Source organism: Rhinoderma darwinii, chromosome 1 (assembly GCF_050947455.1).
Source record: "Rhinoderma darwinii isolate aRhiDar2 chromosome 1, aRhiDar2.hap1, whole genome shotgun sequence".
NCBI lineage: Eukaryota > Metazoa > Chordata > Amphibia > Anura > Rhinodermatidae > Rhinoderma > Rhinoderma darwinii.
In genome coordinates, this window is record NC_134687.1 from 179,897,627 (window position 1) to 179,923,690 (window position 26,064).

General features: G+C 44.1%; 1 protein-coding gene across 1 annotated transcript in view; it reads left to right on the forward strand.

Moving 5' to 3' along the window:
• Positions 1-23,585, forward strand: part of EMCN (endomucin) — a 139,504-nt gene extending 115,919 nt beyond the window's left edge. Inside the window, exons 7-11 of the mRNA XM_075849765.1 lie at positions 353-421; positions 1,387-1,476; positions 2,882-2,906; positions 19,974-20,035; positions 23,156-23,585. Of these exons, the coding sequence (XP_075705880.1) occupies positions 353-421; positions 1,387-1,476; positions 2,882-2,906; positions 19,974-20,035; positions 23,156-23,202 (293 nt within the window). The 3' untranslated portion in view covers positions 23,203-23,585. The remainder of the gene's footprint in view (positions 1-352; positions 422-1,386; positions 1,477-2,881; positions 2,907-19,973; positions 20,036-23,155) is intronic.
• The last annotated feature ends 2,479 nt before the right edge of the window (positions 23,586-26,064 follow it).

Here is a 26,064-nt window from a genome sequence, read left to right on the forward strand (position 1 = left end):
CATATGCAGTATAGACCTGGAAGTGTATTTTATTTATGAGTGTAGAAGTGGATAAAAGAATAGAACCTCCATCATAATAAAAATATTGCAAATTCTGTAGCAATAATTGCAATATATGGACTGAAGGTCTGCAGTAAATACCTTGCTAGACGGGCCTATCACTGAATGCTTGCAATGAATTACAGGATCACATTTTAACCGAGTTTTATTAAAGTAATTACTGTGAATGCCTTTTGATTAGTGTTATAATACGTGTGTTTGATCCATTTTGTTTCCATTCAATAAAAATGATTATATCGCTTTTGAAAAAATGTTCTATTATAGCGCTTTTGACTTTTGTATTCTTATTAAGGTACATGGAAAGGCAATGTAAAAGATGAAAAAGATAAAGCACAACCAATAGCATTAAAGAGCAAAACAGGTAAGCATTTATATTTATAGAGCCTTATGTGATTATTGTCTAGCACACCACTATATATTCCCCATTGACTAGGTTTTGGGGTCTGTGTTATGGGCACAATACCAAAATTCCCCATCGTTTCTTTTAACAGAATTTTGATCTCCATACAACTGCATGGTGATCTATATTTGGTGCAGTAGAACCGCGGTGGGTCCATCTTTATTAGTGCACCATTTGTTAGTAACTTTAACCTTGAATGAGTCTAAAATTGACCAATAAGCTGCTAAATCTTGCATTCTGATAGGGCGGGACAAGGGTAGAACCCCCCTCATGTATATTCATTTTGTTAATACATAAAAACAGTTCAGGACAGCTGCAGTGTAAGTGAAACCCTTAACGACCATCGTATAGTGTTTTTACAGAGGCCGGTCAGGGTAGTTCTTCTGAAACACCGCCTTTTCACGGTGGCACTTCAGAAGATATTATTCTGAATCTGGAGCTGTGGTCCTGGAGCCCAGGCTGTTGCTAACAGCCTCGGGCTTCAGGACAATGATCGGAGACCAATAGCAATGGTCTCCGGCCATATTTAATCCCTCAGATGCGGCGGTCAGTAGCGACCACCGCATCTGAGTGGTAATAGGGGGAGGGGAGTACATTATATGGTGAATCCTGATATGGTCTACAACTATGATGTAAGCCCAACTATGTTAAATTGTTTTATCGAGCTCCATGCTTGTGATGCTTATAAAGTTTGTGCATAATGTTGAGGGTTGAATGCAACTGACTTCATGTTGTAGCTTTACTTGGGGTATTTAATTAAAAACATTATGATTGAGAATTCCCCATAACATGTACTTTGCCAAGATACACATTCTCCAGTACCACAATAGATATAAAATACAGTACAAGTAATCCTCAAAGACAATCTTTGCATTAAGATTAATGTCAAGGCTAGATCTATATTCCTAACCATTTTTCTCTTACAGGAATTATTATCGGAGTAGGCTGTATACTTGCTGTAGTTGTTTTGGTTGTCTTAATATTTCTGTACAAGATGTGTCAGAAAAAGCCCCCAGGTAAGAATAGTATTTGTGAGACGTCTAAAACTTTTGGTAAAAACGGAGGTGAATATTTGAACTTTACTTCATACATATAATGATTTGCATACACTCACCCCAGATAACAAAACAAACAACACATATATCTGACAGTAATTGAGACTCATTGGTGTGTTAAAATAAAAAATGTTTTCAGAATTTTTAGCTTGAGAGCTGAATTAGTAATGGAGTAGGGGAAGGGGGGGTTAAGTCACAATAATTATTATAGCAAACGAAAAAAGTCTATTTCAGTCTTTATCAGTACTGGAATGGTAACCAGATCGCCATATATTGACTACCTAGTGAAGGTGGAGTGAGCTTCTGCTTATATACAGCAGCCATTCTGAACAAGCAGAGCTGCAGAATATAACATAGCTAAGGGACAGAACAGCAGTCAAAGCTTCTGATGAGACAGGAGGTGGATTTCAGACTACTTTCAACTCCCAATAGACAATAGTTAAGCTATTGTCATTGATCGCAGTTGTGCGCTAATGAAAAAGAGCAGCAGGTAGGCATTACCCATCGGGTAAATACAATATTAGTACTCCTCTGCTCTTTCACTCAAGTTATTATAGACCGGATCAGGTAAAAAGAGAGGGTGAAATCCTTGGCACCCAAAACATATAAAAAACAAAAACCACATAAATTTTGCCGCTCAGATGGTACTAAAGGAACAGTCCAAAGTATTTTCAGAGGACACACGCTCCTACAGCCTGTTAGCAGTAGACAATCCATAATCCCGCTTGCATGCTCTTGGCTCTTCTGAGCCCTGTGGTTCCATGGAAGGAATATTGGTCACCTGACACTGATTCCTCCGTACAGTAGGAGAACCCGTATCTTAAGTATGGAAAACAACGATATAGTGCAACTCCTTTGGGATTTCACTCCACGCTTTTTTATTTCATGCTCACAGAATGCAAAAAGTTTCAGAAGTATCAAACAATAAAAGCACAAGCGTCATGACAACACTTAAACCTTGGGGTATCATTTGATATAATTTGTAAAGCCGCAGCCGCAGCTGGAATCAACTTTATACAGAATAATTATCACTTCAGTAACCGTGATGGTAGTGAAAAGTACAGTGATAGGTCCAATTATACAGTACAGACTGTTATGTTATTCAGACTCAGAAGCCAAGTTGAGTACTAAGCATGGTGTCAGTTGCCAGTCATATGGTTCTGGTCCTGATGCCAAGTTTCAGTAAATTTATGACACCCCTGGTGTTATCAGCTAGGAAGCCAAATACAGACCTTCATTTTGAATATGAAAAACGACTCATTTAAAGAGAGGGTAAATACTTTTTACACAGTTTTATTGGGTCTTTTATTTTACATTGTTTTACAAAAGAAGTGGTAATATTATCTTACAATTTCTTCTTTTTTAGCTGCTGAGAATGCTGAAATAAAAGTGTGAGTAACATTTTGCCCACAATAAATCAAGACAAGTCAGGAGTGAATGTCTTTATGAACAGTCTGTCCTGTTCCATTAAACACCACAAATGGCAATAGCTCAGATAGAACCACACATATGTGATGACAAGAGAATGCTATACCTTCTAGGCTGTTGTCACAACTCAACGATCTTGGAAAGCAATATGCAGTATTCAGAAGTGTTCAACAAAATTAGCGGAGTGCACTTTCCCAAAGAAAGGAAAGATGTCCATCATAGGGTTACATAAGTTTAAAATAAAGACACAGAACCATCAAGTGCAACCATTCTCAATCAATTTTACATCATTCATTACTAGATTAATTATAATCGTAAATGTCATTTGTTATTAGATAAGCATCTAGCCCTTTTTTAAAAGTTGACATAGTTTCTACCATTATTACCTCTTGGGGTCAAGGTCTGGAAGCAGATTTGCAGTCCACTTGTAAAGGATCTGCCAGGCACAGCTTCGGGGTTAACTCCCTTAATTAATCAGTCAGCACCTGAATCTACATCCCTGAGACTGACTCCAGCTTCCACCACTCAGGCTGGCAGGCTTAGGAGTGGGAGAGCCTATCGCAGCCTGGCCAGACTCAGCTAGCTCCCGCCCTCTGTCTATTTATACCTGCATTTCCTATTCCTCCTTGCTTGTTATTCTTTTTCGTGTGGTTTCCTGGCCCAGCTACACCTCCTTCTATTTTGTTCCTGCTCCATACAGACCCTGGCTTACTGACTACTCTTCTGCTCTTCGTTTGGTACCTCGCACACTCCTGGCTTGACTCGGCTCGTTCACCACTCTGGTTGCTCACGGTGTTGCCGTGGGCAACTGCCCCTTTCCCTTGCTTGTATTCCCTTGTATGTTTGTCGTGTTTGTCGTGCACTTACTGAGTGCAGGGACCGCCGCCCAGTTGTACCCCGTCGCCTAGGGCGGGTCGTTGCAAGTAGGCAGGGACAGAGTGGCGGGTAGATTAGGGCTCACTTGTCCGTTTCCCTACCCCCCGGTCATTACATAATAACAAGCCCATACCTAGTCTACCCTGGTCCCTGACACCACTATGGACCCCCGTGAGACCCTGGCTCAGCAAATAAAGGGTCTCTCCCTACAGGTCCAGGCCCTGGCTCAGAGGGTCAACCAGCCTGATGCTACCTTGGTAGTTCCCCTCACCGCACCTCTTGAACCCCACCTCAAGTTGCCCGACCAGTTCTCAGGGGACCGGAGGGCTTTTCTCTCCTTTCGGGAGAGTTGTAGGCTTTACTTTCGTTTAAAGCCTCATTCCTCAGGTTCTGAGAGCCAGTGGGTGGGTATAATTATGTCCTGGCTCCAGGAAGGGCCCCAAGAGTGGGCCTTCTCCTTGGCTCCTGACGCCCCTGAACTTTCCTCCGTTGATTGTTTCTTTTCTGCTCTCGGACTTATTTATGACGAGACTGACAGGACTGCCTTTGCCGAGAGTCAGCTGGTGACCTTACGTCAGGGTAAGAGACCTGTTGAGGAGTATTGCTCTGACTTTAGGAAGTGGTGCGTAGCTTCTCGGTGGAATGACCCTGCCTTAAGGTGCCAGTTTAGGTTGGGTCTGTCGAATGCCCTGAAAGACCTGCTAGTTAGCTATCCCTCTTCTGACTCCCTAGACCAGGCTATGGCTTTAGCGGTACGACTTGACCGACGTCTCAGGGAACGACAACATGAACGTTTATGTGTTTTCTCCTCCGACTCCCCCATGATGCCTCCCGAAGTTCCGTTGCTTCGTTCCTCCAGGAAAGACTCAGAGATAACTATGCAACTCGGGGCCTCCGTGTCCCCCCAACAACGTAGAGAATTCCGCAGGAAGAATGGTCTCTGCTTCTACTGTGGGGATGACAAGCATCAAGTGAACAACTGTCCTAAGCGTAAGGGTATGTGCACACACACTAATTACGTCCGTAATTGACGGACGTATTTCGGCCGCAAGTCCAGGACCGAACACAGTGCAGGGAGCCGGGCTCCTAGCATCATAGTTATGTACGATGCTAGGAGTCCCTGCCTCTCTGCAGGACAAATGTCCCGTACTGTAATCATGTTTTCAGTACGGGACAGCAGTTCCACGGAGTAGCAGGGACTCCTAGCATCGTACATAAGTATGATGCTAGGAGCCCGGCTCCCTGCAGTGTGTTCGGTCCGGTACTTGCGGCCGAAATACGTCCGTCAATTACGGACGTAATTAGTGTGTGTGCACATACCCTAAGAATGCAGCCAGAGAACTCCCGCGCCTAAGTGATCATCGGGGAGGTCACTTGGGCGCACAGGTATTTCCAGTAAATAGGAAACGTACTAAGATCTTGCTTCCCTTTCAGGTCTCTTTTGGTGGTAGGTCTGCTACCGGCAGTGCCTTCGTGGATTCAGGGTCCTCTACTAATATTATGTCTGTGGAATTTGCTATGTCTCTTGCTATGCCTCTGATTGATTTGCCTAAACTTGTCCCGGTAGTGGGTATCGACTCCACTCCTCTTGCTAATGGTTATTTTACACAGCATACCCCTGTTTTTGAACTCCTTGTTGGCTCCATGCATTTGGAGCAATGCTCTGTACTGTTGATGCAGGGATTATCGTACGATTTGGTTCTAGGCCTTCCCTGGTTGCAGTTGCATAATCCCACGTTTGACTGGAATACTGGGGAGCTAACCAAATGGGGTAATGAATGTTGTACGTCATGTTTTTCTGTTAATTCTATTTCTCCCCCTGAGGAGGCGAATGCGCTACCCGAGTTTGTTCAGGACTTCGCTGATGTTTTCTCTAGGGAGGCCTCCGAAGTGTTACCTCCTCATAGAGAATACGATTGCGCTATCGAATTGGTACCAGGAGCTAAGCTTCCTAAGGGTAGGATATTTAATCTTTCTTGTCCCGAACGTGAAGCCATGAGAGAGTATATCCAGGAATCCCTGGCCAAGGGTTACATTCGTCCCTCTTCTTCTCCGGTAGGTGCTGGCTTCTTCTTCGTGGGGAAGAAGGATGGTGGTCTTAGGCCATGCATTGACTACCGTAGCCTGAATAAGGTCACGGTAAGGAACCAGTATCCCCTTCCTTTGATTCCTGATCTCTTTAATCAGGTTCAGGGGGCCCAATGGTTCTCTAAATTGGATCTACGGGGGGCGTATAACCTTATTCGCATCAAAGAGGGGGATGAGTGGAAAACTGCGTTTAACACGCCCGAAGGCCATTTCGAATACCTCGTCATGCCCTTTGGGTTGTGTAATGCCCCTGCGGTCTTCCAGAATTTCATAAATGAGATTTTGAGAAATTACCTGGGGATATTTCTTGTAGTGTACCTTGATGACATACTGGTGTTTTCCAAGGACTGGTCCTCCCACATTGAGCATGTCAGGAAGGTGCTCCAGGTCCTTCGGGAAAACAAACTGTTTGCCAAAACCGAAAAATGTGTGTTTGGGGTACAGGAGATACCATTTTTGGGTCAAATCCTCACTCCTCATGAATTCCGCATGGACCCCGCCAAGGTTCAGGCTGTGGCGGAATGGGTCCAACCTGCCTCCCTGAAGGCGTTACAGTGTTTTTTGGGGTTCGCTAATTATTACAGGAGATTTATTGCTAACTTCTCGGTCATTGCTAAGCCTCTTACGGACCTCACTCGCAAAGGTGCTGATCTCCTCCACTGGCCTCCTGAGGCTGTCCAGGCTTTTGAGGTCCTTAGGAAGTGCTTTATCTCGGCCCCGGTGCTGGTTCAGCCCAACCAAATGGAGCCATTTATCGTGGAAGTTGACGCATCTGAGGTGGGAGTGGGGGCTGTCTTGTCCCAGGGTACCAGGTCCCTCACCCATCTCCGCCCCTGTGCCTACTTCTCCAGGAAGTTTTCGCCAACTGAGAGTAACTATGATATTGGCAACCGCAAACTCTTAGCCATTAAATGGGCATTTGAAGAGTGGCGCCACTTCCTGGAGGGGGCTAGACACCAGGTAACGGTCCTTACCGACCACAAGAATCTGGTTTTCCTAGAATCTGCCCGGAGGCTAAACCCGAGACAAGCTCGATGGGCGTTATTTTTTACCAGATTCAATTTTTGGGTTACCTATAGGGCTGGGTCTAAAAATATTAAGGCTGATGCACTGTCGCGTAGCTTCATGGCCAGCCCTCCTTCGGAGGAAGATCCTGCTTGTATTTTGCCTCCAGGTATAATCATTTCCTCGATCGATTCTGATTTAGTCTCTGAAATTGCTGCTGATCAAGGTTCAGCTCCCGGGAACCTTCCTGAGAACAAGCTGTTTGTTCCCCTGCAATTCCGGCTAAGGGTACTTAGGGAAAATCATGACTCCGCACTATCTGGTCATCCAGGCATCCTGGGTACCAAACACCTCATTACCAGAAATTATTGGTGGCCTGGGTTGCCTAAAGACGTTAAGGCCTACGTCGCCGCTTGTGAGGTTTGTGCTAGGTCCAAGACTCCCAGGTCCCGACCAGCGGGCTTACTGCGTTCGTTGCCCATTCCCCAGAGACCTTGGACACATATCTCCATGGATTTTATCACCGATTTGCCTCCATCCCAAGGCAAGTCGGTGGTGTGGGTGGTGGTAGACCGCTTCAGTAAGATGTGCCACTTTGTGCCCCTCAAGAAACTACCCAACGCCAAGACGTTGGCTACCTTGTTTGTCAAACACATCCTGTGTCTCCATGGGGTCCCTGTCAATATTGTTTCGGACAGAGGGGTACAATTTGTTTCATTGTTTTGGAGAGCCTTCTGTATGAAGTTGGGGATTGATCTGTCCTTCTCCTCTGCCTTCCATCCTGAAACCAATGGTCAAACGGAGAGGACTAATCAATCTCTAGAACAATACTTAAGGTGTTTTGTCTCTGACTGTCAATATGATTGGGTCTCATTCATTCCCCTCGCCGAATTTTCCCTTAATAACCGGGTCAGTAACTCGTCAGGGGTCTCCCCGTTTTTCTGTAATTTTGGGTTTAATCCACGGTTCTCCTCCGTTTCACCTGGTAGTTCCAACAATCCCGAGGTAGAGGTCGTTCATCGGGAACTGTGCACAGTCTGGGCCCAGGTTCAGAAGAACCTAGAGGCGTCCCAGAGCGTACAAAAAACTCAGGCTGATAGAAAACGTTCTGCTAACCCCCTGTTTATGGTCGGGGATCTGGTGTGGTTGTCGTCTAGGAACTTGCGTCTCAAGGTTCCGTCCAAGAAGTTTGCTCCCCGGTTTATTGGGCCGTATAAGGTCATTGAGGTCCTCAATCCTGTCTCCTTCCGGCTGGAGTTACCCCCGTCTTTTCGTATACACAACGTGTTTCATGCCTCCCTCCTTAAACGCTGCTCCCCGTCCTTGGCTCCCTCGAGGAGACCTCCTGTTCCCGTCCTCACCCCTGAGGGGGTGGAATTCGAGGTGGCCAGGATTGTGGACAGCAAGATGGTCCAAGGCTCCCTCCAGTACCTGGTCCATTGGAGAGGTTACGGGCCCGAGGAGAGGACTTGGGTACCCGCCCGGGATGTTCACGCTGGGGTATTGGTCAGGAGGTTCCACCTGCGTTTCCCCAGTAAGCCAGGTCCACTTAGAAAGGGTCCGGTGGCCCCTCATAAAAGGGGGGGTACTGTAAAGGATCTGCCAGGCACAGCTTCGGGGTTAACTCCCTTAATTAATCAGTCAGCACCTGAATCTACATCCCTGAGACTGACTCCAGCTTCCACCACTCAGGCTGGCAGGCTTAGGAGTGGGAGAGCCTATCGCAGCCTGGCCAGACTCAGCTAGCTCCCGCCCTCTGTCTATTTATACCTGCATTTCCTATTCCTCCTTGCTTGTTATTCTTTTTCGTGTGGTTTCCTGGCCCAGCTACAGCTCCTTCTATTTTGTTCCTGCTCCATACAGACCCTGGCTTACTGACTACTCTTCTGCTCTTCATTTGGTACCTCGCACACTCCTGGCTTGACTCGGCTCGTTCACCACTCTGGTTGCTCACGGTGTTGCCGTGGGCAACTGCCCCTTTCCCTTGCTTGTATTCACTTGTATGTTTGTCGTGATTGTCGTGCACTTACTGAGTGCAGGGACCGCCGCCCAGTTGTACCCCGTCGCCTAGGGCGGGTCGTTGCAAGTAGGCAGGGACAGAGTGGCGGGTAGATTAGGGCTCACTTGTCCGTTTCCCTACCCCCCGGTAATTACACCACTGGCTGAAACAATCTGGAATGTTGGGGATAATAGCAAGAGTAGTAAAGTAACAGTACAGGTTCGGTACACAGATAAGCAGCAACAGGTTGTAGCATGAGGCAGAGACATGGTCAGGAAACAATCCAAGTTCAGTACACAAATAAGCATCAACAGTTTGTAAAGTAAGGCAGCATCGAACTAGACTTGAGGAAGGAAGTTCGATAGTCTGTCAAGGAGGAAGTACAAGAGCTAGGCTTATGTAGTATGCCAAAAGGGTTAGACTAATTTGTTAATCAAGAGGAAGGAATCTCAAGAGGCAAGAATCAAAAGAACCTAGACAACAGATTCAGCAGGGGAGCTGTCCAACATCCCTGTTGGCTCAATGAGAACTACTACCAGGAGACACAGGAGTTTCTAGGTTTGAATCTTTATACTTGGGGCAGGGCATTTCATAGTTTAACTACTCTAACTGTAACAAACCCTTTTCTATATTGATGTCCAAATTACTTTTCCTCGACAAATATCCCCTGGTCAATTGTGATTCCTTGGAAAGAATAAATCATGTGCCAAACATATTTTTATACATGTAAATGATATCCCCTGTAAAGCATCTCCATTCTGGGGTGAACAAATCTAAGAAAGACCTCCCATACTATTTAATAATCTAGTCGCCCACCTTTGATCACTCTTCAGCTCATCTATATCCATGTTATAATGTGGAGCCCAAAACTGAATCCCATATTCGAGATGTGGTCAGTACAACTCACTTCGGATGCATTTCGTCACATTTAAAATAGCATGCATTGTCATTTGGTACCGGACAAAGGAGTTTTAAAATGGCAAAACACGCTGTACTATGAAATAAATGTTCAACTGAACCTTATGCTGGATATCTTTCCTTTCCTTGGGAAAATACACTCTGCTGATATTTTCAACACTTCTGCACACTCAGTGGAAGCTTTGTGCAACTGCAGTGGATCTGCATTACTATTTTACTGTGTTAGGTAATACCCTTCTGTGGTCAGCACTATTCAGCAAACAATATAGCAATCCCTCTTTACAATATTAGATGGAAGTTAAATATTTTCCGTAGCTCATAAAAATATATTATATACCTACATATTGCCTAAATGCTTGATATTATGTAAATATTTTTTATTATCTTTACATTTTTTTCTGACAGAGATTTAAGACATTTCTTGTGAAAAGTTTGTGTGCTTAGCAAAAGATTAAAATTAAAGTACATTCAGATTTTGACTATGTTCATATAGGAATAGATTTTATCAGGTAAAAAGTCTGCAAACTAAAAGTGAGAAAGAAACTATTAGTCTGTCATAGTTGAAGTGTATCTGTACTTTCATAAAACCTTTGACATGTCATAGTGACATGTCAGAGGTTTTGATCGGTGGCGGAGCACTGATACCCCCTCCGATCGATAAAACAAAGCGGTAGAAGCACTCAGGCTTTCCGAAGAAAGCCGAGTAGAGCTGATGAGAAATATACAGAATGTCTCATCCTCATTATGCATTCGGGTGAAAAATTATTATTTATGTTGTAATAACAAAATATGTTATATATATAATTTAGTTTACTTTCTTTCACTGCATTTTTCCCTATAGACTTGAATGGAGAAATATACACTGTTCTAGGAACATTTTCTAGGACTAATTCTTAAAAATTCCATGATATCAGACAAAAGCGAATTGCAGAGAACCCAGCAGGGGATTTATAAATGTAACAAAAAAAGATTTAAAGTAACTGAGTGACTCATACAGTTTTGTTTTTTTGTTTTCTGGCAACCGTACCACAATGGTATAATAACACGTTAATTTATCATTGACATGTTATCACACAGTAGATATCACAAGTATAATGAAAAATTACATAAATTATTAGTAGGGGTGAAAAAACTTCAGTATATCACTTTTATGCTGTGTTGATCTAGAAGTAGACAAAAACACAGCCCCATTGAGATGATACCTTTATCATATAAGATAGAAGGATTTATTTTAGGCTCTGTGACAATGAGCTTTATTGGACATCATTGGTTTGCGTCATGCAACAGATCCGGCATTTCCAGAAGAACGAAAAACCTAACACAGATGTGAATGAACGTAGCCTTAGTTATAAAATATGGATAAAGATTTATTTTTTATAAAGACATCCAACCATTTTGTACTTAAATAAATCCTTTACTCAGGCTAAAGGTGCATTTACACATAGAAATTTTTTATGCCAGCCATTATCAATAGCTGATTTTTATGACCATGAGGCTGTAACAACGCATGCAGTCTTCATGGCAGTCTCTGTAGCAGAACTCTGCGCCAAAGCCAGAAATAGATCCAGAAAGTAGGAAAAGTATAAAGAAAAAACTGATACGTCTCATCTCTTTTGTATCCACTCCTGTGTTTGGCTCAAAAAACTGCCACAAAAACTGCATCAAAAACTGCATGTGGGATAGCAGACTAAGATAGATGTTAACACATTTTCCAAAGCAGTGCATAATTGATCAGAAAAATACATTATATGAGTAACTGGTTGTAAGAAAAATATTTACATGTTGCAATTCAACAATCTGATGAAAGGAGTACAATAATCTTTCACCACCACTAACGTATGTTTATTGTTGATCATTTTGTGCATTTAAAGTGTAACTAAACATTCAACAAACTTCTGACATGTCAGAAGTTTTGGTCGGTAGGGGTCTGAGCACTGAAACCCCCACCGATCGCTAGAACGAAGTGGCAGGAGTGCTCAGATGAGCGCTGAGCCGCTTGGTTTCTCATCGGCTTTTCTCTGAAAGCCAATGTATCTGTGTACAGGCCCATAGACTTTCTATTGAGTCCGTACACCGTAACAGAAACCAAGCGGCTCAGCGCTCACCCAAGCACTTCTGAAATTTTTTTCTCGCGATCGGTGGGGGACTCAGTGCTCAGAACCCCACTGATCAAAACATCTGACATGTCACTATGACATGTCAGAAGTTTGTTGACAGTTTAGTTATCCTTCAACCTGTGCAATTTCTGTTGCTAATATTCGTAATTGTTTATATCTTAATAATTACATGTAAATTAGCACCTATAGAGATAGAGATAAAGAAGAATGCTGGCTTTCTGTTGTCTGATGTCTGTTGTCTGTTCTTTATGCACGGCCAAACGACTGGACCAATCTGCACCAAATCAGTGCTGTTGTTACTTCGTAGTAAAAGACCAGCTATACAGCAAGCTGTAGGGGGACTGTAACGTGAGCACTCAAAGTGCTCTGGTGACCAAACCAGGTGGCCGAGCGGCTGGGCCCCTAGAAGAAGCCGGAAATACCGGCGAAACGCACCTCGGGCGTTCTATCTTTTAATCAATAAACATAGCCTCAGCCCTAGAATCTAGTAAAATCTAACTGTCAGTCTCTCCCTTAGGCCTCATGCACACTTCAGTTTTTTCCTTCATGGTGCTATCCGTTTTTGTCACTGATAGCACCCTGAACCCATTCATTTCAATGGGGCCATGCACACTTCAGTTTTTTTGACGGTCCCGTTGCTCCGTTCCGATCCAAAGTAGAGCATGTCCTACTTTGGTCCGGGATTCCGTGACCGTGAGGCCCATGCAAGTCAATGGGGCCGTCAAAAAAACTGAAGGCACACGGAAGGCATCCGTGTGCCGTCCGTGTGTGACGGAGCCGTTGCCTAGCAACCGCCGGGTGGGCAGAAAAACATTAGAAAAATATTACACTAATCGGCAGCCACTTGTCTCTATCAATAACTGATAGAGAAAAGAGGCTGCTGATTAAAAATAAAATAAAAAGCATTTCATACGTACCCGGTCGTTGTCTTGTCTTCTTCCTCCAGTCCGATCTTCTTTTGTGACGCGGCAGCCTGTGATTGGCTGCAGCGGCCGCGGCAGCCTGTGATTGGCTGCAGCGGCCGCGGCAGCCTGTGATTGGCTGCAGCGGCCGCGGCAGCCTGTGATTGGCTGCAGCGGCGACATGGATTGAACGTCATCGCTGGAGGCCGGACAGGAGGAATGTAAGTATGAACTTATTTTTTTTTTTAAATTTTTATTACATTTAAATTGTTATTTCCGCCCGCCGAGCATGGTACTGTCACCCTGGACAGTACCATGCTCGGCGCACGGAAACGGAAACACGGAGTGCACACGGGAGTGCACACGGAAACCACACGGCCACCACACGGCCGCTAAAACGGGTTCACGGACCCGTCAAAAGCGGCCGTGAAAACGGTGACGTAAGTGTGCACGAGGCCTTAGGCCTCATGCACACTTCAGTTTTTTCCTTCAGGGTGCTATCCGTTTTTGTCACTGATAGCACCATGAACCCATTCATTTCAATGGGGCCATGCACACTTCAGTTTTTTTGGACAGTCCGTTGCTCCTTTCCGATCCAAAGTAGAGCATGTCCTACTTTGGTCCGGGATTCCGTGACCGTGAGACCCATGCAAGTTAATGGGGCCATCAAAAAAACTGAAGGCATCCGTGTGCCATCCGTGTGTGACGGAGCCGTTGCCTAGCAACCGCCGGGTGGGCAGAAAAACATTAGAAAAATATTACACTAATCGGCAGCCACTTGTCTCTATCAATAACTGATAGAGAAAAGAGGCTGCTGATTAAAAATAAAATAAAAAGCATTTCATACGTACCCGGTCGTTGTCTTGGTGACGAGTCCCTCTTCTTCCTCCAGTCCGACCTTCTTTTGTGACGCGGTAGCCTGGGATTGGCTGCAGAGGCCGCGGCAGCCTGTGACTGGCTGCAGAGGCCGCGGCAGCCTGTGATTGGCTGCAGCGGTGACATGGATTGAATGTCATCGCTGGAGGCCGGACAGGAGGAATGTAAGTATGAACTTATTTTTTTATTTTTTTATTTATTACATTAAAATAGTATTTTCCGCGTGCCGAGCATGGTACTGTCACCCTGGACAGTACCATGCTCGGCGCACGGAAACGGAAACACGGAAACCACACGGCCGCTAAAACGGGTTCACGGACTCGTCAAAAGCGGCCGTGAAAACGGTGACGTAAGTGTGCACGAGGCCTTACAATAGCGTCACGGCTCCTATGCGAGTCGCTCGGCCGCTTCCGTCCTGCTTGTGAGCAGACTCACTGGAAGGCAGGGCTTCAGCACTCTGTGCCTCTGTGTCCTCACCCAGCCTGCCTTCTAGCTGTTGCTACGTTTCCCCCGTTCAGTGTATGAGCGGAGGAACAGCAGCACTGGTTTAGCGTGAGCCCCCAGAGCCCTGGTATCACCAGAGCACTTTGAGAGCTCACGTTAAAGTCCCCCTACAGCTTGCTGTATAGCTGCTCTTTTACTACGAAGTAATAACAGCGCTGATCCACAGTGGACCTTCAATGCTCTGATATCAATCAGAGCGTCCCAGGCAGCTCACAGCCTGCTGTTAGGCTGCTGTTACACTTCTCCCGGTCCAGGGGCGTAACTAGGAAAGACTGGGCCCCATAGCAAACTTTTGACTGGGCCCCCCCCCCTCTGCTGGGTATCACACAACCCCCCCCCCCCTTGTAGATAGTGCCTCCCTATAGATTCCACCACACAGCGCCCCCTATAGATAGCACAATACACAGCCCCCTGTAGATAACGCCATACAGCCCCCTCTGTAGATAACGCCATACAGCCCCCTCTGTAGATAACGCCATACAGCCCCCCTGTAGATAACGCCATACAGCCCCACCTGTAGATAACGCCATACAGAACCCTCCTGTAGATAACACCATACAGACCCCCCTGTAGATAACGCCATACAGCCTCCTCTGTAGATTACGCCATACAGACCCCCCCCAAAAAAAAACGGCCTATAGTTTGTCCTACAAAAGACATGCATCCCCTATCCACAGGATAGGGGATACATGTGTGATCGCTGGCAGCGATAAGGAGAACGGGGGACCGAAAGTCCCCCGAAGTTCTCCATGACTAACCTCTGACTTCCGGCGTCTGCGCAGTTCAATAAAAATGAAAGGAGCGCTGGTCACGCATGCGCACAAGCACGACCGGTGCGCAAGTCATTTCCATGGAGCTGCCGACACAGACACCGGAAGTCCGAGGTTTGTCATGGAGAACTTAGGGGGGACTTTCGGTCCTCCGTGCTCCTCATCGCTGGGCGTCCCAGCGATCCCACATGTATCCCCTATCCTGTGGATAGGGGATGCATGTCTTTTGTAGGAACAACCCGTTCAGTGGCGTCGCGCTGTAGCAGCCATAGCGGCTGCTAGCGGAGCCTGCGGCCATGGGAGGGGCCGTGCCGGCGGGTGGCACAGGCCCCCTCATGCTGCAGGCCCCGTAGATGTCGCTACGGCTGCTATAGCGGTATTTACGCCACTGCGCATAGGTTTGTACGGCGTAAAACTACAGCTCCCAGCATGGCCGAAACAATGATAAGGATATGCTGGGAGATGCGGTTTCACAAAAAAAAACATACCACCATCATCTCGCTGCAGATCATACAGTGACTACATTACTGATTAGAGGCAGAATAAACATTTACATTAAGTGACTCACCGATGACGTCTCAGATTCTAGTTCTTTTCTTCTCCCTCCGGTTCAGACATCTATGATGGATTTCTCCCGGCCATGACCCACTTCTGCAGTTTTCCGTTTAGATGTCTTCAGCTTCTCACTTTTAAAACATTTCTGCACCTGTAAACAAAGTTACAATTCTCAACACATCTAAATATAACTGTCTCACACACACACACACACACACACACACACACACACACACACACACACACCGTGCCCCCTGTAGATAGTGCCCCCTGTAGATAGTGCCCCCTGTAGATAGTGCCCCCTGTAGATAGTGCCCCCTGTAGATAGTGCCCCCTGTAGATAGTGACCTACATAGAAGCCCCTGTAGATAGTGCCCACATATGGACTCCAGAGCTGCAAGGCAATAGTGCTAACCACTGAGCCACCGTGCTGCCCTACATATAGCTTCCCCTATAGTTAGTGCTCCACGTATAGCCCACCTCTGTAGATATTGTCCCACATATAGCTCCCCCTGTATATAGTGTCCCACATATAGCCCACCCCTGTAGACTGTGCACTACATATAGCCACCCTGTTGCTAGTGCCCCACAGGTAACCCACCCCTGTATAGTGTCCCACACATAGCCCACCCCTATAGAAAGTACCCTAAAAATAGCTCCCCTATAGATAGTGCTCTACATATAGCCCACCCCTGTATAGTGTCTCACATATACTGCCCCACATATAGACCCCCCTGTAGATAGTGGCCCACACCCCCACATATAGACCCCCCTGTAGCTACTGCCCCACATATAGACCCCCCTGTAGCTACTGCCCCACATATAGACCCCCCTATATATAATAGCCCACATAAAGACGACCCCCCCCCCCCCACTATAGATAATGCCATTCACATTTTTCTGAGGAAAAAAATATATAAAGTTGACATACTCACATTCTCCGGTTCCCACGCTGTTCACTGGCGATGCAGACATGCTCTCTTCTGAGCATGTCTGCAGGAGCTGAATGAGCGTCCTTCAATGACGCTGATTGGCGGGGCAGAATGACTTGCCCCGCCAATCAGCACCTTCCAAGCATGGAAGCGGCGCGATGATGTCATCGCGCCGCTAGCCAATCAGTGTCATTGTAAGGCACTGGATGGTCAGGCACGGAACATGCCCGGCCATTCAGCGCTAATACATGTATTTGGCTGCCGCTAGCACCGGGGCCCCCTCCGGTGCTAGCGACACCTACAGGCATGAGAGTGCCTGTGTAAGGCTCGGCGGCGCGGGCCCCACAGTAGCGGTGCTACCCCTGTAGCAGCCATAACGGCTGCTAGCGGCGCCACCGGGCATTTGGGAGGGCGTGTCGGCTGGCGGCACGGGCCCCCTCAAGCCCCGGGCCCCGTAGCAGCCGCTACTGCTGCTACTGCGGTAGTTACGCCACTGTCCCGGTCGGTACACTAGCGGAGGAACAACAGCAAGGGCTAATTGTGGACTTCAAGTGCCTGGGTGTATAAGCAGAGCGATATAGGCATTATATATGACAGGGAGATAGGCCTATCTACAATTTATTGGTCAAGAGCATCAGCACGATACACGGAAGCCAGACCAATCCATGGCCAATATTAGCAAATGACTACAGTTTAGTAAGGTTAGGCACACATTAATATATAGGGTATAATCTTTCCCTCGATTGCAGAACAATAGGGGTCTCTGCGATAACTCAATAATTGCTGTTTGTTTATTTTTAACCTACATAAAAAAATATAAAAAACTAATAAAGTATTTATTTTATTTACCATTGTCATATCTCCACACACTTCTCCACCTTTCCCTTTCCTTATCATTTACTGTCATTAGTATCAAACATCAAGGCAGTATCTTCAGGTATTTGCTTCGTGGGAGGTTACTCACTATAAGATTAGCACTACACTTCTCAGTATATAGTAAAATCAGTGCCGGACAATACTGAAGACACTTACAAGGGGGAAGAAGAGAAAAAAGGAGAAATAAAAAGCATAACAATTAATAATAATCATACATCAATAATAATCAATCATACATATATGATTGATTATATATGCTACTAGTATGTATAATGTGCCATCAAAGTGAATTATCATTCACTACTTTCTCAATACATCTCAAAACAGTTGAAATGATTTCAACAGATTATACTTTATCGGTCTTGGAACACTGACACAATCATTTTTGTCATAATGGCTAATTACTAGTCTTATCATACAGAAAACAATTAGGGTATGTTCACACGGCCGATTTTCCGCCGTTTTTCGAGCCGTAAACGGCCGAAAAACAACCGAAAAATCGGAAGCAGAACGCCTTCAAACAACTGCCCATTGATTTCAATGGGAAAAATTTCGTTCTGGTCCGGGGGGCCGTTTTTTACACGGCCGTTCTGAAAAACGGCCGCGTAAAAAAACGGCCGCGAAACGGCCTTCTCGGGACATTTTTGAAGCCGTTTTTCATAGACTCTATAGAAAACAACTCCAAAAACGCCCATAAAGAACGCCCATAAAAAACGCTGCGAAAAACGCTGCGAAAGTCGCGAGTGACTTAAAAAACGTCTGAAAATCAGGAGCTGTTTTCCCTTGAAAACAGCTCCCTATTTTCAGACGTTTTTAGTTAAGCGTGTGAACATACCCTTACATCTATGGTCAGCATATGAAAGTATTACTCCAGCTACCAATCTTTATAAATATTAAAAAAGTCAAGAACCCAAGTAAAGCATTCCTATACAAGTTGTAAAATAATCTAGATTGTTCTAACCAAAATGATTCCAAAGTGATCGATGGAAAGAAAATAGATTTAAAACAAATGTTGTGTTGGAAATAAAAATGGCTAGTTCCTCCAAGTAAAACTCCGCTTTACCAGGGTAACAACCCCTTTCACGTTGGGTTCGTGGACCCACTGGGCCGTACCGCCTTGACGGTATGGCAGATGGACAACAGGGCGCAGGTCACAGTCTATAGTTCATATAGTGTCCCTGTGGCAGCTCGGACAGTAGCAAGGCAGGCTCGGCTGGGACTAGGCAGCAGGCAGACGTCAGGCGTGGTGTAGCAGGACAGGCGTGGTATGCAGCATAGCACGGCTCTTGACCAGGATAGCACGGGATACAGGATACAGGTACGGGAAACACTTCGAACTGGAAAACACTAGGAGACCATTTGCATAGACAAACTTTGGGTACGACAACAACGCTCAGGCATGGGAGGAAGGGGTTGGGTCCTTCTTATAGTCCATGGTACTCAGGGGCTATTTTTACATTAAAGTCCGGTGCGCGTGCTGCCCCATTAAGAGCAGGCACGAGCCGAGGTAAGCGGAAGTGAGCGCTGGCGTCTCCTGAGGAGGAGACTGGGGCCAGCGCTCACAGACCCATGTCTGCAGCCGTCACGAGGTGAGTGAGCCTGACGGCCCACGGCCACAGACATGACAACCCCCAGCTCTATGCACATTACTACCCTTTACTTCTACTTATCTGCAATCATTCCCCTAGTTCAAGCATGCAAATCTACTCTGATCCTCCAAAATCAACATAGGAGCGGGGGTAATTTTCTATATCTTATTGTGGCAAAGTATTCCCTCTGACCACAACAGTAAGGGTCCTTTTACACCGGTCAATATGGGCGGTAAAAACAAGCACCAATCAACGAGAAAGTTCGTTGATCGGTGCTCGTTTGCTCCTTTCACAGGGAGCTATGATCAGTAATGTATGGGGACAAACGCTTATTCCCATGCATTTCTAGCATGACGGCAACACATTTTCCTGTTTACATGGGGTGATGTTCTGCTGACAACGATAATATTTTGTGCTGCATAAATGATACGATCAGCCAATGAACGAGCGTTTGCTTGTACGTCGGCTGATCGTTGCTCTGTTTACATTTCTATCATGACGGCAACACATTTTCCTGTTTACATGGGGAGATGTTCTGCTGACAACGATAATATTTTGTGCTGCATAAATGATATGATCAGCCAATGAACGAGCGTTTGGTTGTACATCGGCTGATCGTTGCTCTGTTTACACAGGACAATGATCGGAAACGATCATATGAACGCTCGTTTGACCGAAAGGAACTTACGTTCTGTTAGGAGACTAGACTTTGTGGTCACTAAGTCTGGAAGTGATGTCACTTGATTGACAGATGTAGATAGGAAGACCTATATACTGGAAAAGGGGGCATCACACAGGGAAATGACTGCAGTATCTCTTATGTAATAAAACTGTTGCTTTGTCACACAACTTGGGTCTTCTACATATATATATATATATATATATATATATATATATATATATATATATATAGTTAATCGCTTTTTAGTCAATTTTTTTTATTGTGTTCTTCGCTTTTATTTTAAAATAGAGACTAATTTTTCAAAACACTTACCCATTTATTTTTTTCTTTTACTGCAATAGGTCTGCTCAAACTAAGGAGAGTGTTAAATTGCTTTCTGTAAAAACGGCTACTCCGTATTCTGGTACGTGTCTGTGAGTGTTCTCTGTCACTGTCTTCATATGCCCTTGGCAAGCATTGCCTAAATATTTAAACAGTTGTCTCTGATGTAAAATATTTGCAGCCTGCTAGGCTAATGTCATCTATATTAAAATTAAGTGCAATTTGATTTTTCTGTTCCCATGGGTAGCAAAGCAAGGGTGGACATTATACTTTCACCGCAAAGAAAATCAGACAAGTGAAATAAACTATAATAACAATAGGAGTGCCTATAACATTTACCCTATTGTTATAGTAAGAAACCAGCAGAACAAATTATATTGTGTGTTTTACTAATATATTCAGTTAGGTAACAGTGCCCAATACTTCAGTACAGCTATTTACATTTAAAGGCTATGTAAACCTTTGAAATTGTTGTTTGTTTGTTTGTTTGTTTGTTTGTTTGTTTGTTTGTTTGTTTTTTTATAAAAATGTGTAATAGTGTGATTGGTGCAACTTTCAAAATACTTTTTAGGCTATGTTCACACTGAGCCGCAAAACTCGTCAAAAACGGACCGAAAATGCCTCCCATTGATTTCAATGTGAAGCGAAGGTGTCTTTTTCCCGCGAGAGGTAAAACCGTCTTGCGGGAGAAAGGGACATGCCCTATCTTCGGCGTTTACACCTCTGACCTCCCATTGACATCAATGGGAGGCAGAGAAAGCGTATTTCACAGCGTTTTATGCCCGCGGCACTCAATGCCGCGGGCGAAAAACGCTGCGAAAATCGGCGTGCAGGGAGAGGAAAATCTGCCTCAAACTTCCAAACGGAATTTGGAGGCAGAAATTCCGCCTGCAAAAAAACTCTGTGTGAACATAGCCTTAATAAAAAATATTTTTACTCTTTGAGATACAGCTGCCTTGTATCCTGTATACAGAAACTTGTATCCGTCAGGTCAGCACAAGACTGATGGATTCAGGTTACAGCGGAAGATACAGCTGCTCTGTATACAGGATACAAAGCAGCTGTATCTCAAAAAGAAAAAATAAATCTAATTAAAAGTAATTTGAAAGTTGCACCAAAGACACAGATATGCTGTTTTCTAAAAAAAAAAATAATTTCAAAGGTAATTATAGCCTTTAAAAATGTTTTGACCTGAATAAGGGTCAGTTCACACGTAGCGTAAATGCTGAGGATTTTCCGCAACAGATTTTGTTACGGAAAATCTGCAGAAATTGACATGCGGTGCGTTTTTTTAATACGCAGTATGTCGGTTGTATTTGCATAAAGGCTGCTTATTTGTTGCAGGATTTCCCCATTGAATTCAATGGGGAGGTAAAACTCGCAACAAGTAGCAGATGTTGCTTGTTTTTGCTGCGGAATCGAATGGATTCGTCAGGGGCTTCCCCGGAGACGGAGTACAGGAGCAGAGCCGCTTCTAGTGCTCTGCCTGGGACCCCTTCTCTCCTCCTGACATCACTGTCCATACATGATGTGAGCTGCTTCCCCAGAGATGGTGCTCTGCCCGGGAGTATGGCTCTGGGGTTGCCCCTGACAACACTGTCCATATATGGACAGTGACATCAGGGGCTTCTCCTGAAGTGGAATCCCCAGCCAGAGCGTCGACAATGCTCTGGCTGGGGATTCCACTCCTAGAGGGAACCCCAAAGGTGCTACCTACAGGGAGAGAGGCAGTGTGGCACCACCAGGGAGGGTGGCTGTGTGGCACTACCAGGGAGGGGGGCTGTGTGGCACTACCTAGGAGAGGGGCTGTGTGGCACTACCAGAGAGGGGAGCTGTCACTGACAGTGTGCACCAGAAAAGACTCAGTAACTTGCAGGTAGGCGTTAAACCCTGCATCTGACAGAACTTAATAGGAGCACAAAGATGGCAGCTCTAGGGGACTTTATTAGTCCTTAGACTGCCTTGACAACCATAGCTACTCCTTGTGTTGCAAAAGGCCGATAGGCTGTCGGAGGGGGCCGCCCCCTCTTTATAATAGCTTAGATGCCACGGCAGCTATTTATTGTTTCATCTAAGTAGTTAAATGGCCGGTATCGGAGTTATCTACAATCCCGACCATTGCAGTAAGGTGTCGGCTGTAACGTACAGCCAACACCTGCTGTGTGTGGAGCGGGCTCAGTCTGTGAGCCCGCTCCATACTTTCCCTTCCCAGCTATGACATAACTGCATGTCAAATGTCGGGAAGGGGTTAAGCTGCTAGTTTCTTACAAAGCCATTATAAACTGTATTATTTAAAGGATATGTATGTATGTGATCTAGCAGTAGGCTTGATGGCATTGATTCTACAAATACTTCTAAACTGTAAACCTAATTCAAAACATGAAAAGACAGGCATCATCGCAGTTAACCCCAATGTCATACTCACTCGGCCCTGGTAATTGAGCTACAGGGAGTTGTCTGGCAGGTTCCTCACACTGCAGAGCTAGTGATTAAGTTAGCACTCGGGTCAGCAGATGGGCAGTTTTCTCCGCCAGGAAACTGATGGCACATAGATTAGATATGCCATCATTGGGACACCGATTACTAGAATGAAGGAACAGTAACCCCTGCTTCCTTTTTCTTGGCACAGCTCCGTAGAACACTGATGATTGTGTAGAAACAAGAATTGTGCATCAGCAGCACTGACCCTAAGTATTGGCACCATGAATTGCAATAGCAGAACTTCTAGTAAAATAAATTAATATTGTTGATTATTATTATATCTACACAATATTAGTGCCTGAATCGTCCCTAAAGCTGATAACTCCAAAGATAATATATCAAAATGTTGACAATTACTATACTATCCATGTTAAGTACGTAAAAAGAAAACGTTTAAACTTTCCATGCTCCTTATGAATGGTGGCTACAGAATGATGACACCTATGAGTTTTCTAGATGATATGAAGGACTTACTAATCCCTTTACATTTCACCTAAAGGAACACTCCAGACGGAACACTGTGTTATGCCTAGTGCAGAGCCTGAGGGGCATTCTCTCTTTGGTATTATTAATATTTCCGTGTCCTGCCCTGCCCCATCAGCCCTTCACTAGGCAAAAAACAGTGTATCGGTTTTGAATGTTCCTTTAATATTAATATACATGGTCTGACATAATTTTATGTTAATAATAATTACATAATTTGTGTTTTCTATTATATTAGATTCAAAAAGCATCTCATCAAACCAAATGGAATCTATTGAATGTTGAAGACATCAAGTGACTACAATTAAATGTTCATTGCTATGTATTTCATGATGAATGAAAACCTTTTTACTGACTGTATACTGCTGTTTAGCTAAATAGCAAATACCAGCTTTTCAGAATTAGAAATTTAACTTTTTTTGTAATGTTTTTAAGATGTTTATATTGTATTTGTTTTGTTATTCTACTTTCATCTCTTCACATTTACCATTGTTTTTGCTAAAATGTATTTTTTGTTATTTTGTATGTTTATGAAAGAAACCTAGAAGAACAATGTAGTAACACTAAAATGTTCACCTAATACAGAACATATTGCTCTTATCCAGCCTTGTTTTACCCCCATGGCTTGATCTTCCCAAAAAGGACCAAATAAATATTTTAACACATTCTATTATTTCCGTGACTCACCAATTAAATTGTCTTTGGTGGATGCAGAAATGTGTGAATTTAAAAAATTGACAAATGGGTACCTGTCATTTACATACATTTGATAAAATTTACTTTCGTGTCTGGGTCTAGAAAGTGTAAAAATAATTACGCAATTTTGATGTTTGCACCTCACTAGACACTTTGTAAAAGGTCTGACTAAAAGGAGCATGGCTTAAAATGTGCCAAAAATGCACCAAAAAAACTGGCACAAATTCTGTCGAAAAATAAGGCACATCAAAAGTGGTATAACATAAAAGCGTCTAACAGGATACGCTAAAAGTATCATGCAGCTTGCACCACTGTGAATTTGTGTTTTCTAACTATTAGATAGCATTACTAAATGTGGGCCATTATTTGTAGATAGATTTATCATTGTATCATTGTGCTAGTTTGCCAGGGCACCAGGATATCCACTAAGTCCTACCAAAAATGCATACATACCTATATTGGGTCCTTAAGGACTGAAGTATGAAGTGCATTTGAAACTATTCATATTCTTTCCTACTGGATAAGGCTCTGTTCACATCTGCATTGGGGTCCCGTTCTGACGTTGACTACGCTATTGCTTCCGGCAAAACGTTCCTGTCAGTTTGTGTCTGTTCAGGGTCCCGTTCTGACTGAAAGCTCCGACAGAACATCAGAACGAGACCCCAACGCAGATGTGAACGAAGCCTTAATTAGCCATTCTTGTTGGTTTATGTCAATGCCGTTTTTGCTGTACATTTCTATGTTTTGCCTTTCAAATGTCCAACTTGTATATAGGCCATTAAGAATTATAACCTTATTCTCTAAGTGACATGTAAGAATTAACAATTATTGAATATTTTCTTAACAATTATTATTTTAATATTGTATATAACTATTAAGATGTTTAACGCTATGCATAATATACAAGCATTAATTGTGTTACTTCAATGGAATATTGTCATAACTTATTTCACTCCTATTAATGTCTAATAAAAAGATGTATGTTAGAGGTACCACTCAGTAGAAAGGAGCTCTCTTGTTATATTCCTACTACTGCTTTGTTTCCTATCACAATAACATTATCTGATAACATATTATTGTAACAAATGACTGAATGGGGCAGATTTACTAATACTGTCTAAATTTTAGACAGTCTAATCTTAGACAAGGCAATCAGAAAATCTACCAAATTTATCAAAGAGGTGCATGCTGTATGACAGATTTGGCGCATCTTGCTAGACATTCTAGACACTTTTCTTCTTCTCATACTATCTATTATTTGGCTTAGTTTATGACAGTTTTGTGCACCAAAATGTTGGCACATTTTTAGCTACATCCTTTTTGCTAGACCACGCCCCTTTCTCACTAAGCCTTGTTGAGCAGTCATCTCATTATTATCACACACAGGATTACACTGAAAGCTAACACCTCTATATAGAGAACACAGGATCCACTATTCACAATAGACTGACACTTCCTGTTCTGTAGAGATCACTTCTCAGCAGTTATCACATCATCACAGAAAGGATTACACCTCTATATAGTTAACACAGGATCCACTATTCACAATAAACTGACACTTTCTGTTCTGTAGAGATTACTTTTCAGCAGTAATCTCATTATGATCACAGACAGGATTACAATGACAGATAGCACCTATATATAGATAATACAGGATCCACCATTCATAATAGACTGACCCTTCCTGTTCTGTAGAGATCACTTCTCAGCAGTTATCACATTATCATCAGAAGGCAGCATTACAATAAAGGTAACACCTATATATAGATAACACAGGATCCACCATCTCTTCCTGCACAATGATCTCAGCACAGGTCACAGAGCATGCCTAGAAAACTCAATGGGTCATCTCCCATTCACAGGTTCCTATGGTCCATGTGGCTGCTGTAAAGTATATCTCTAAATGCTGTTAACAGCAGCTCAAACAAGATGGCTGCCCCCATAATCATGTACAAAAATAAAAACAGATTCTAAAAAAAGATTATGTTGCACAATTTGGTTTTAATTAGTAAAAAAAATATAGGTGATACATTCCATTTAACCCTTTCCCGTCGCTCCACCAGCGATTTACGTCGGGAAAGGGTTTTTAAATATGGTGCCTGCTCAGCAGCGGGCACCATAGTCGCCATGTCTCTGCTGTATTACACAGCAGGGACTCAGCAGAAATGCTTGCCATCAGAAAAATTTCTGATCGCAAGCATTTAACCCCTCAGATGCTGGTGTCAGATGTGACTACCGGCATCTGAGGGGTTTTTACTGCCCCTTTCAATTTGGAGCCTGTCACCGGCTACCACGCGGGAGATTATGGGGAGCCGGTGTACTCCTATAGAAGCTGGTGAGCCTTGTGAACGCTCCCAACCCTGCTATAGGAAGATTGATATTGAGACCTGCCTGTGGCAGGTCTCAATAGCAATGCACTGATTTTGCCATAGAGTGCAATGCTGTAATATT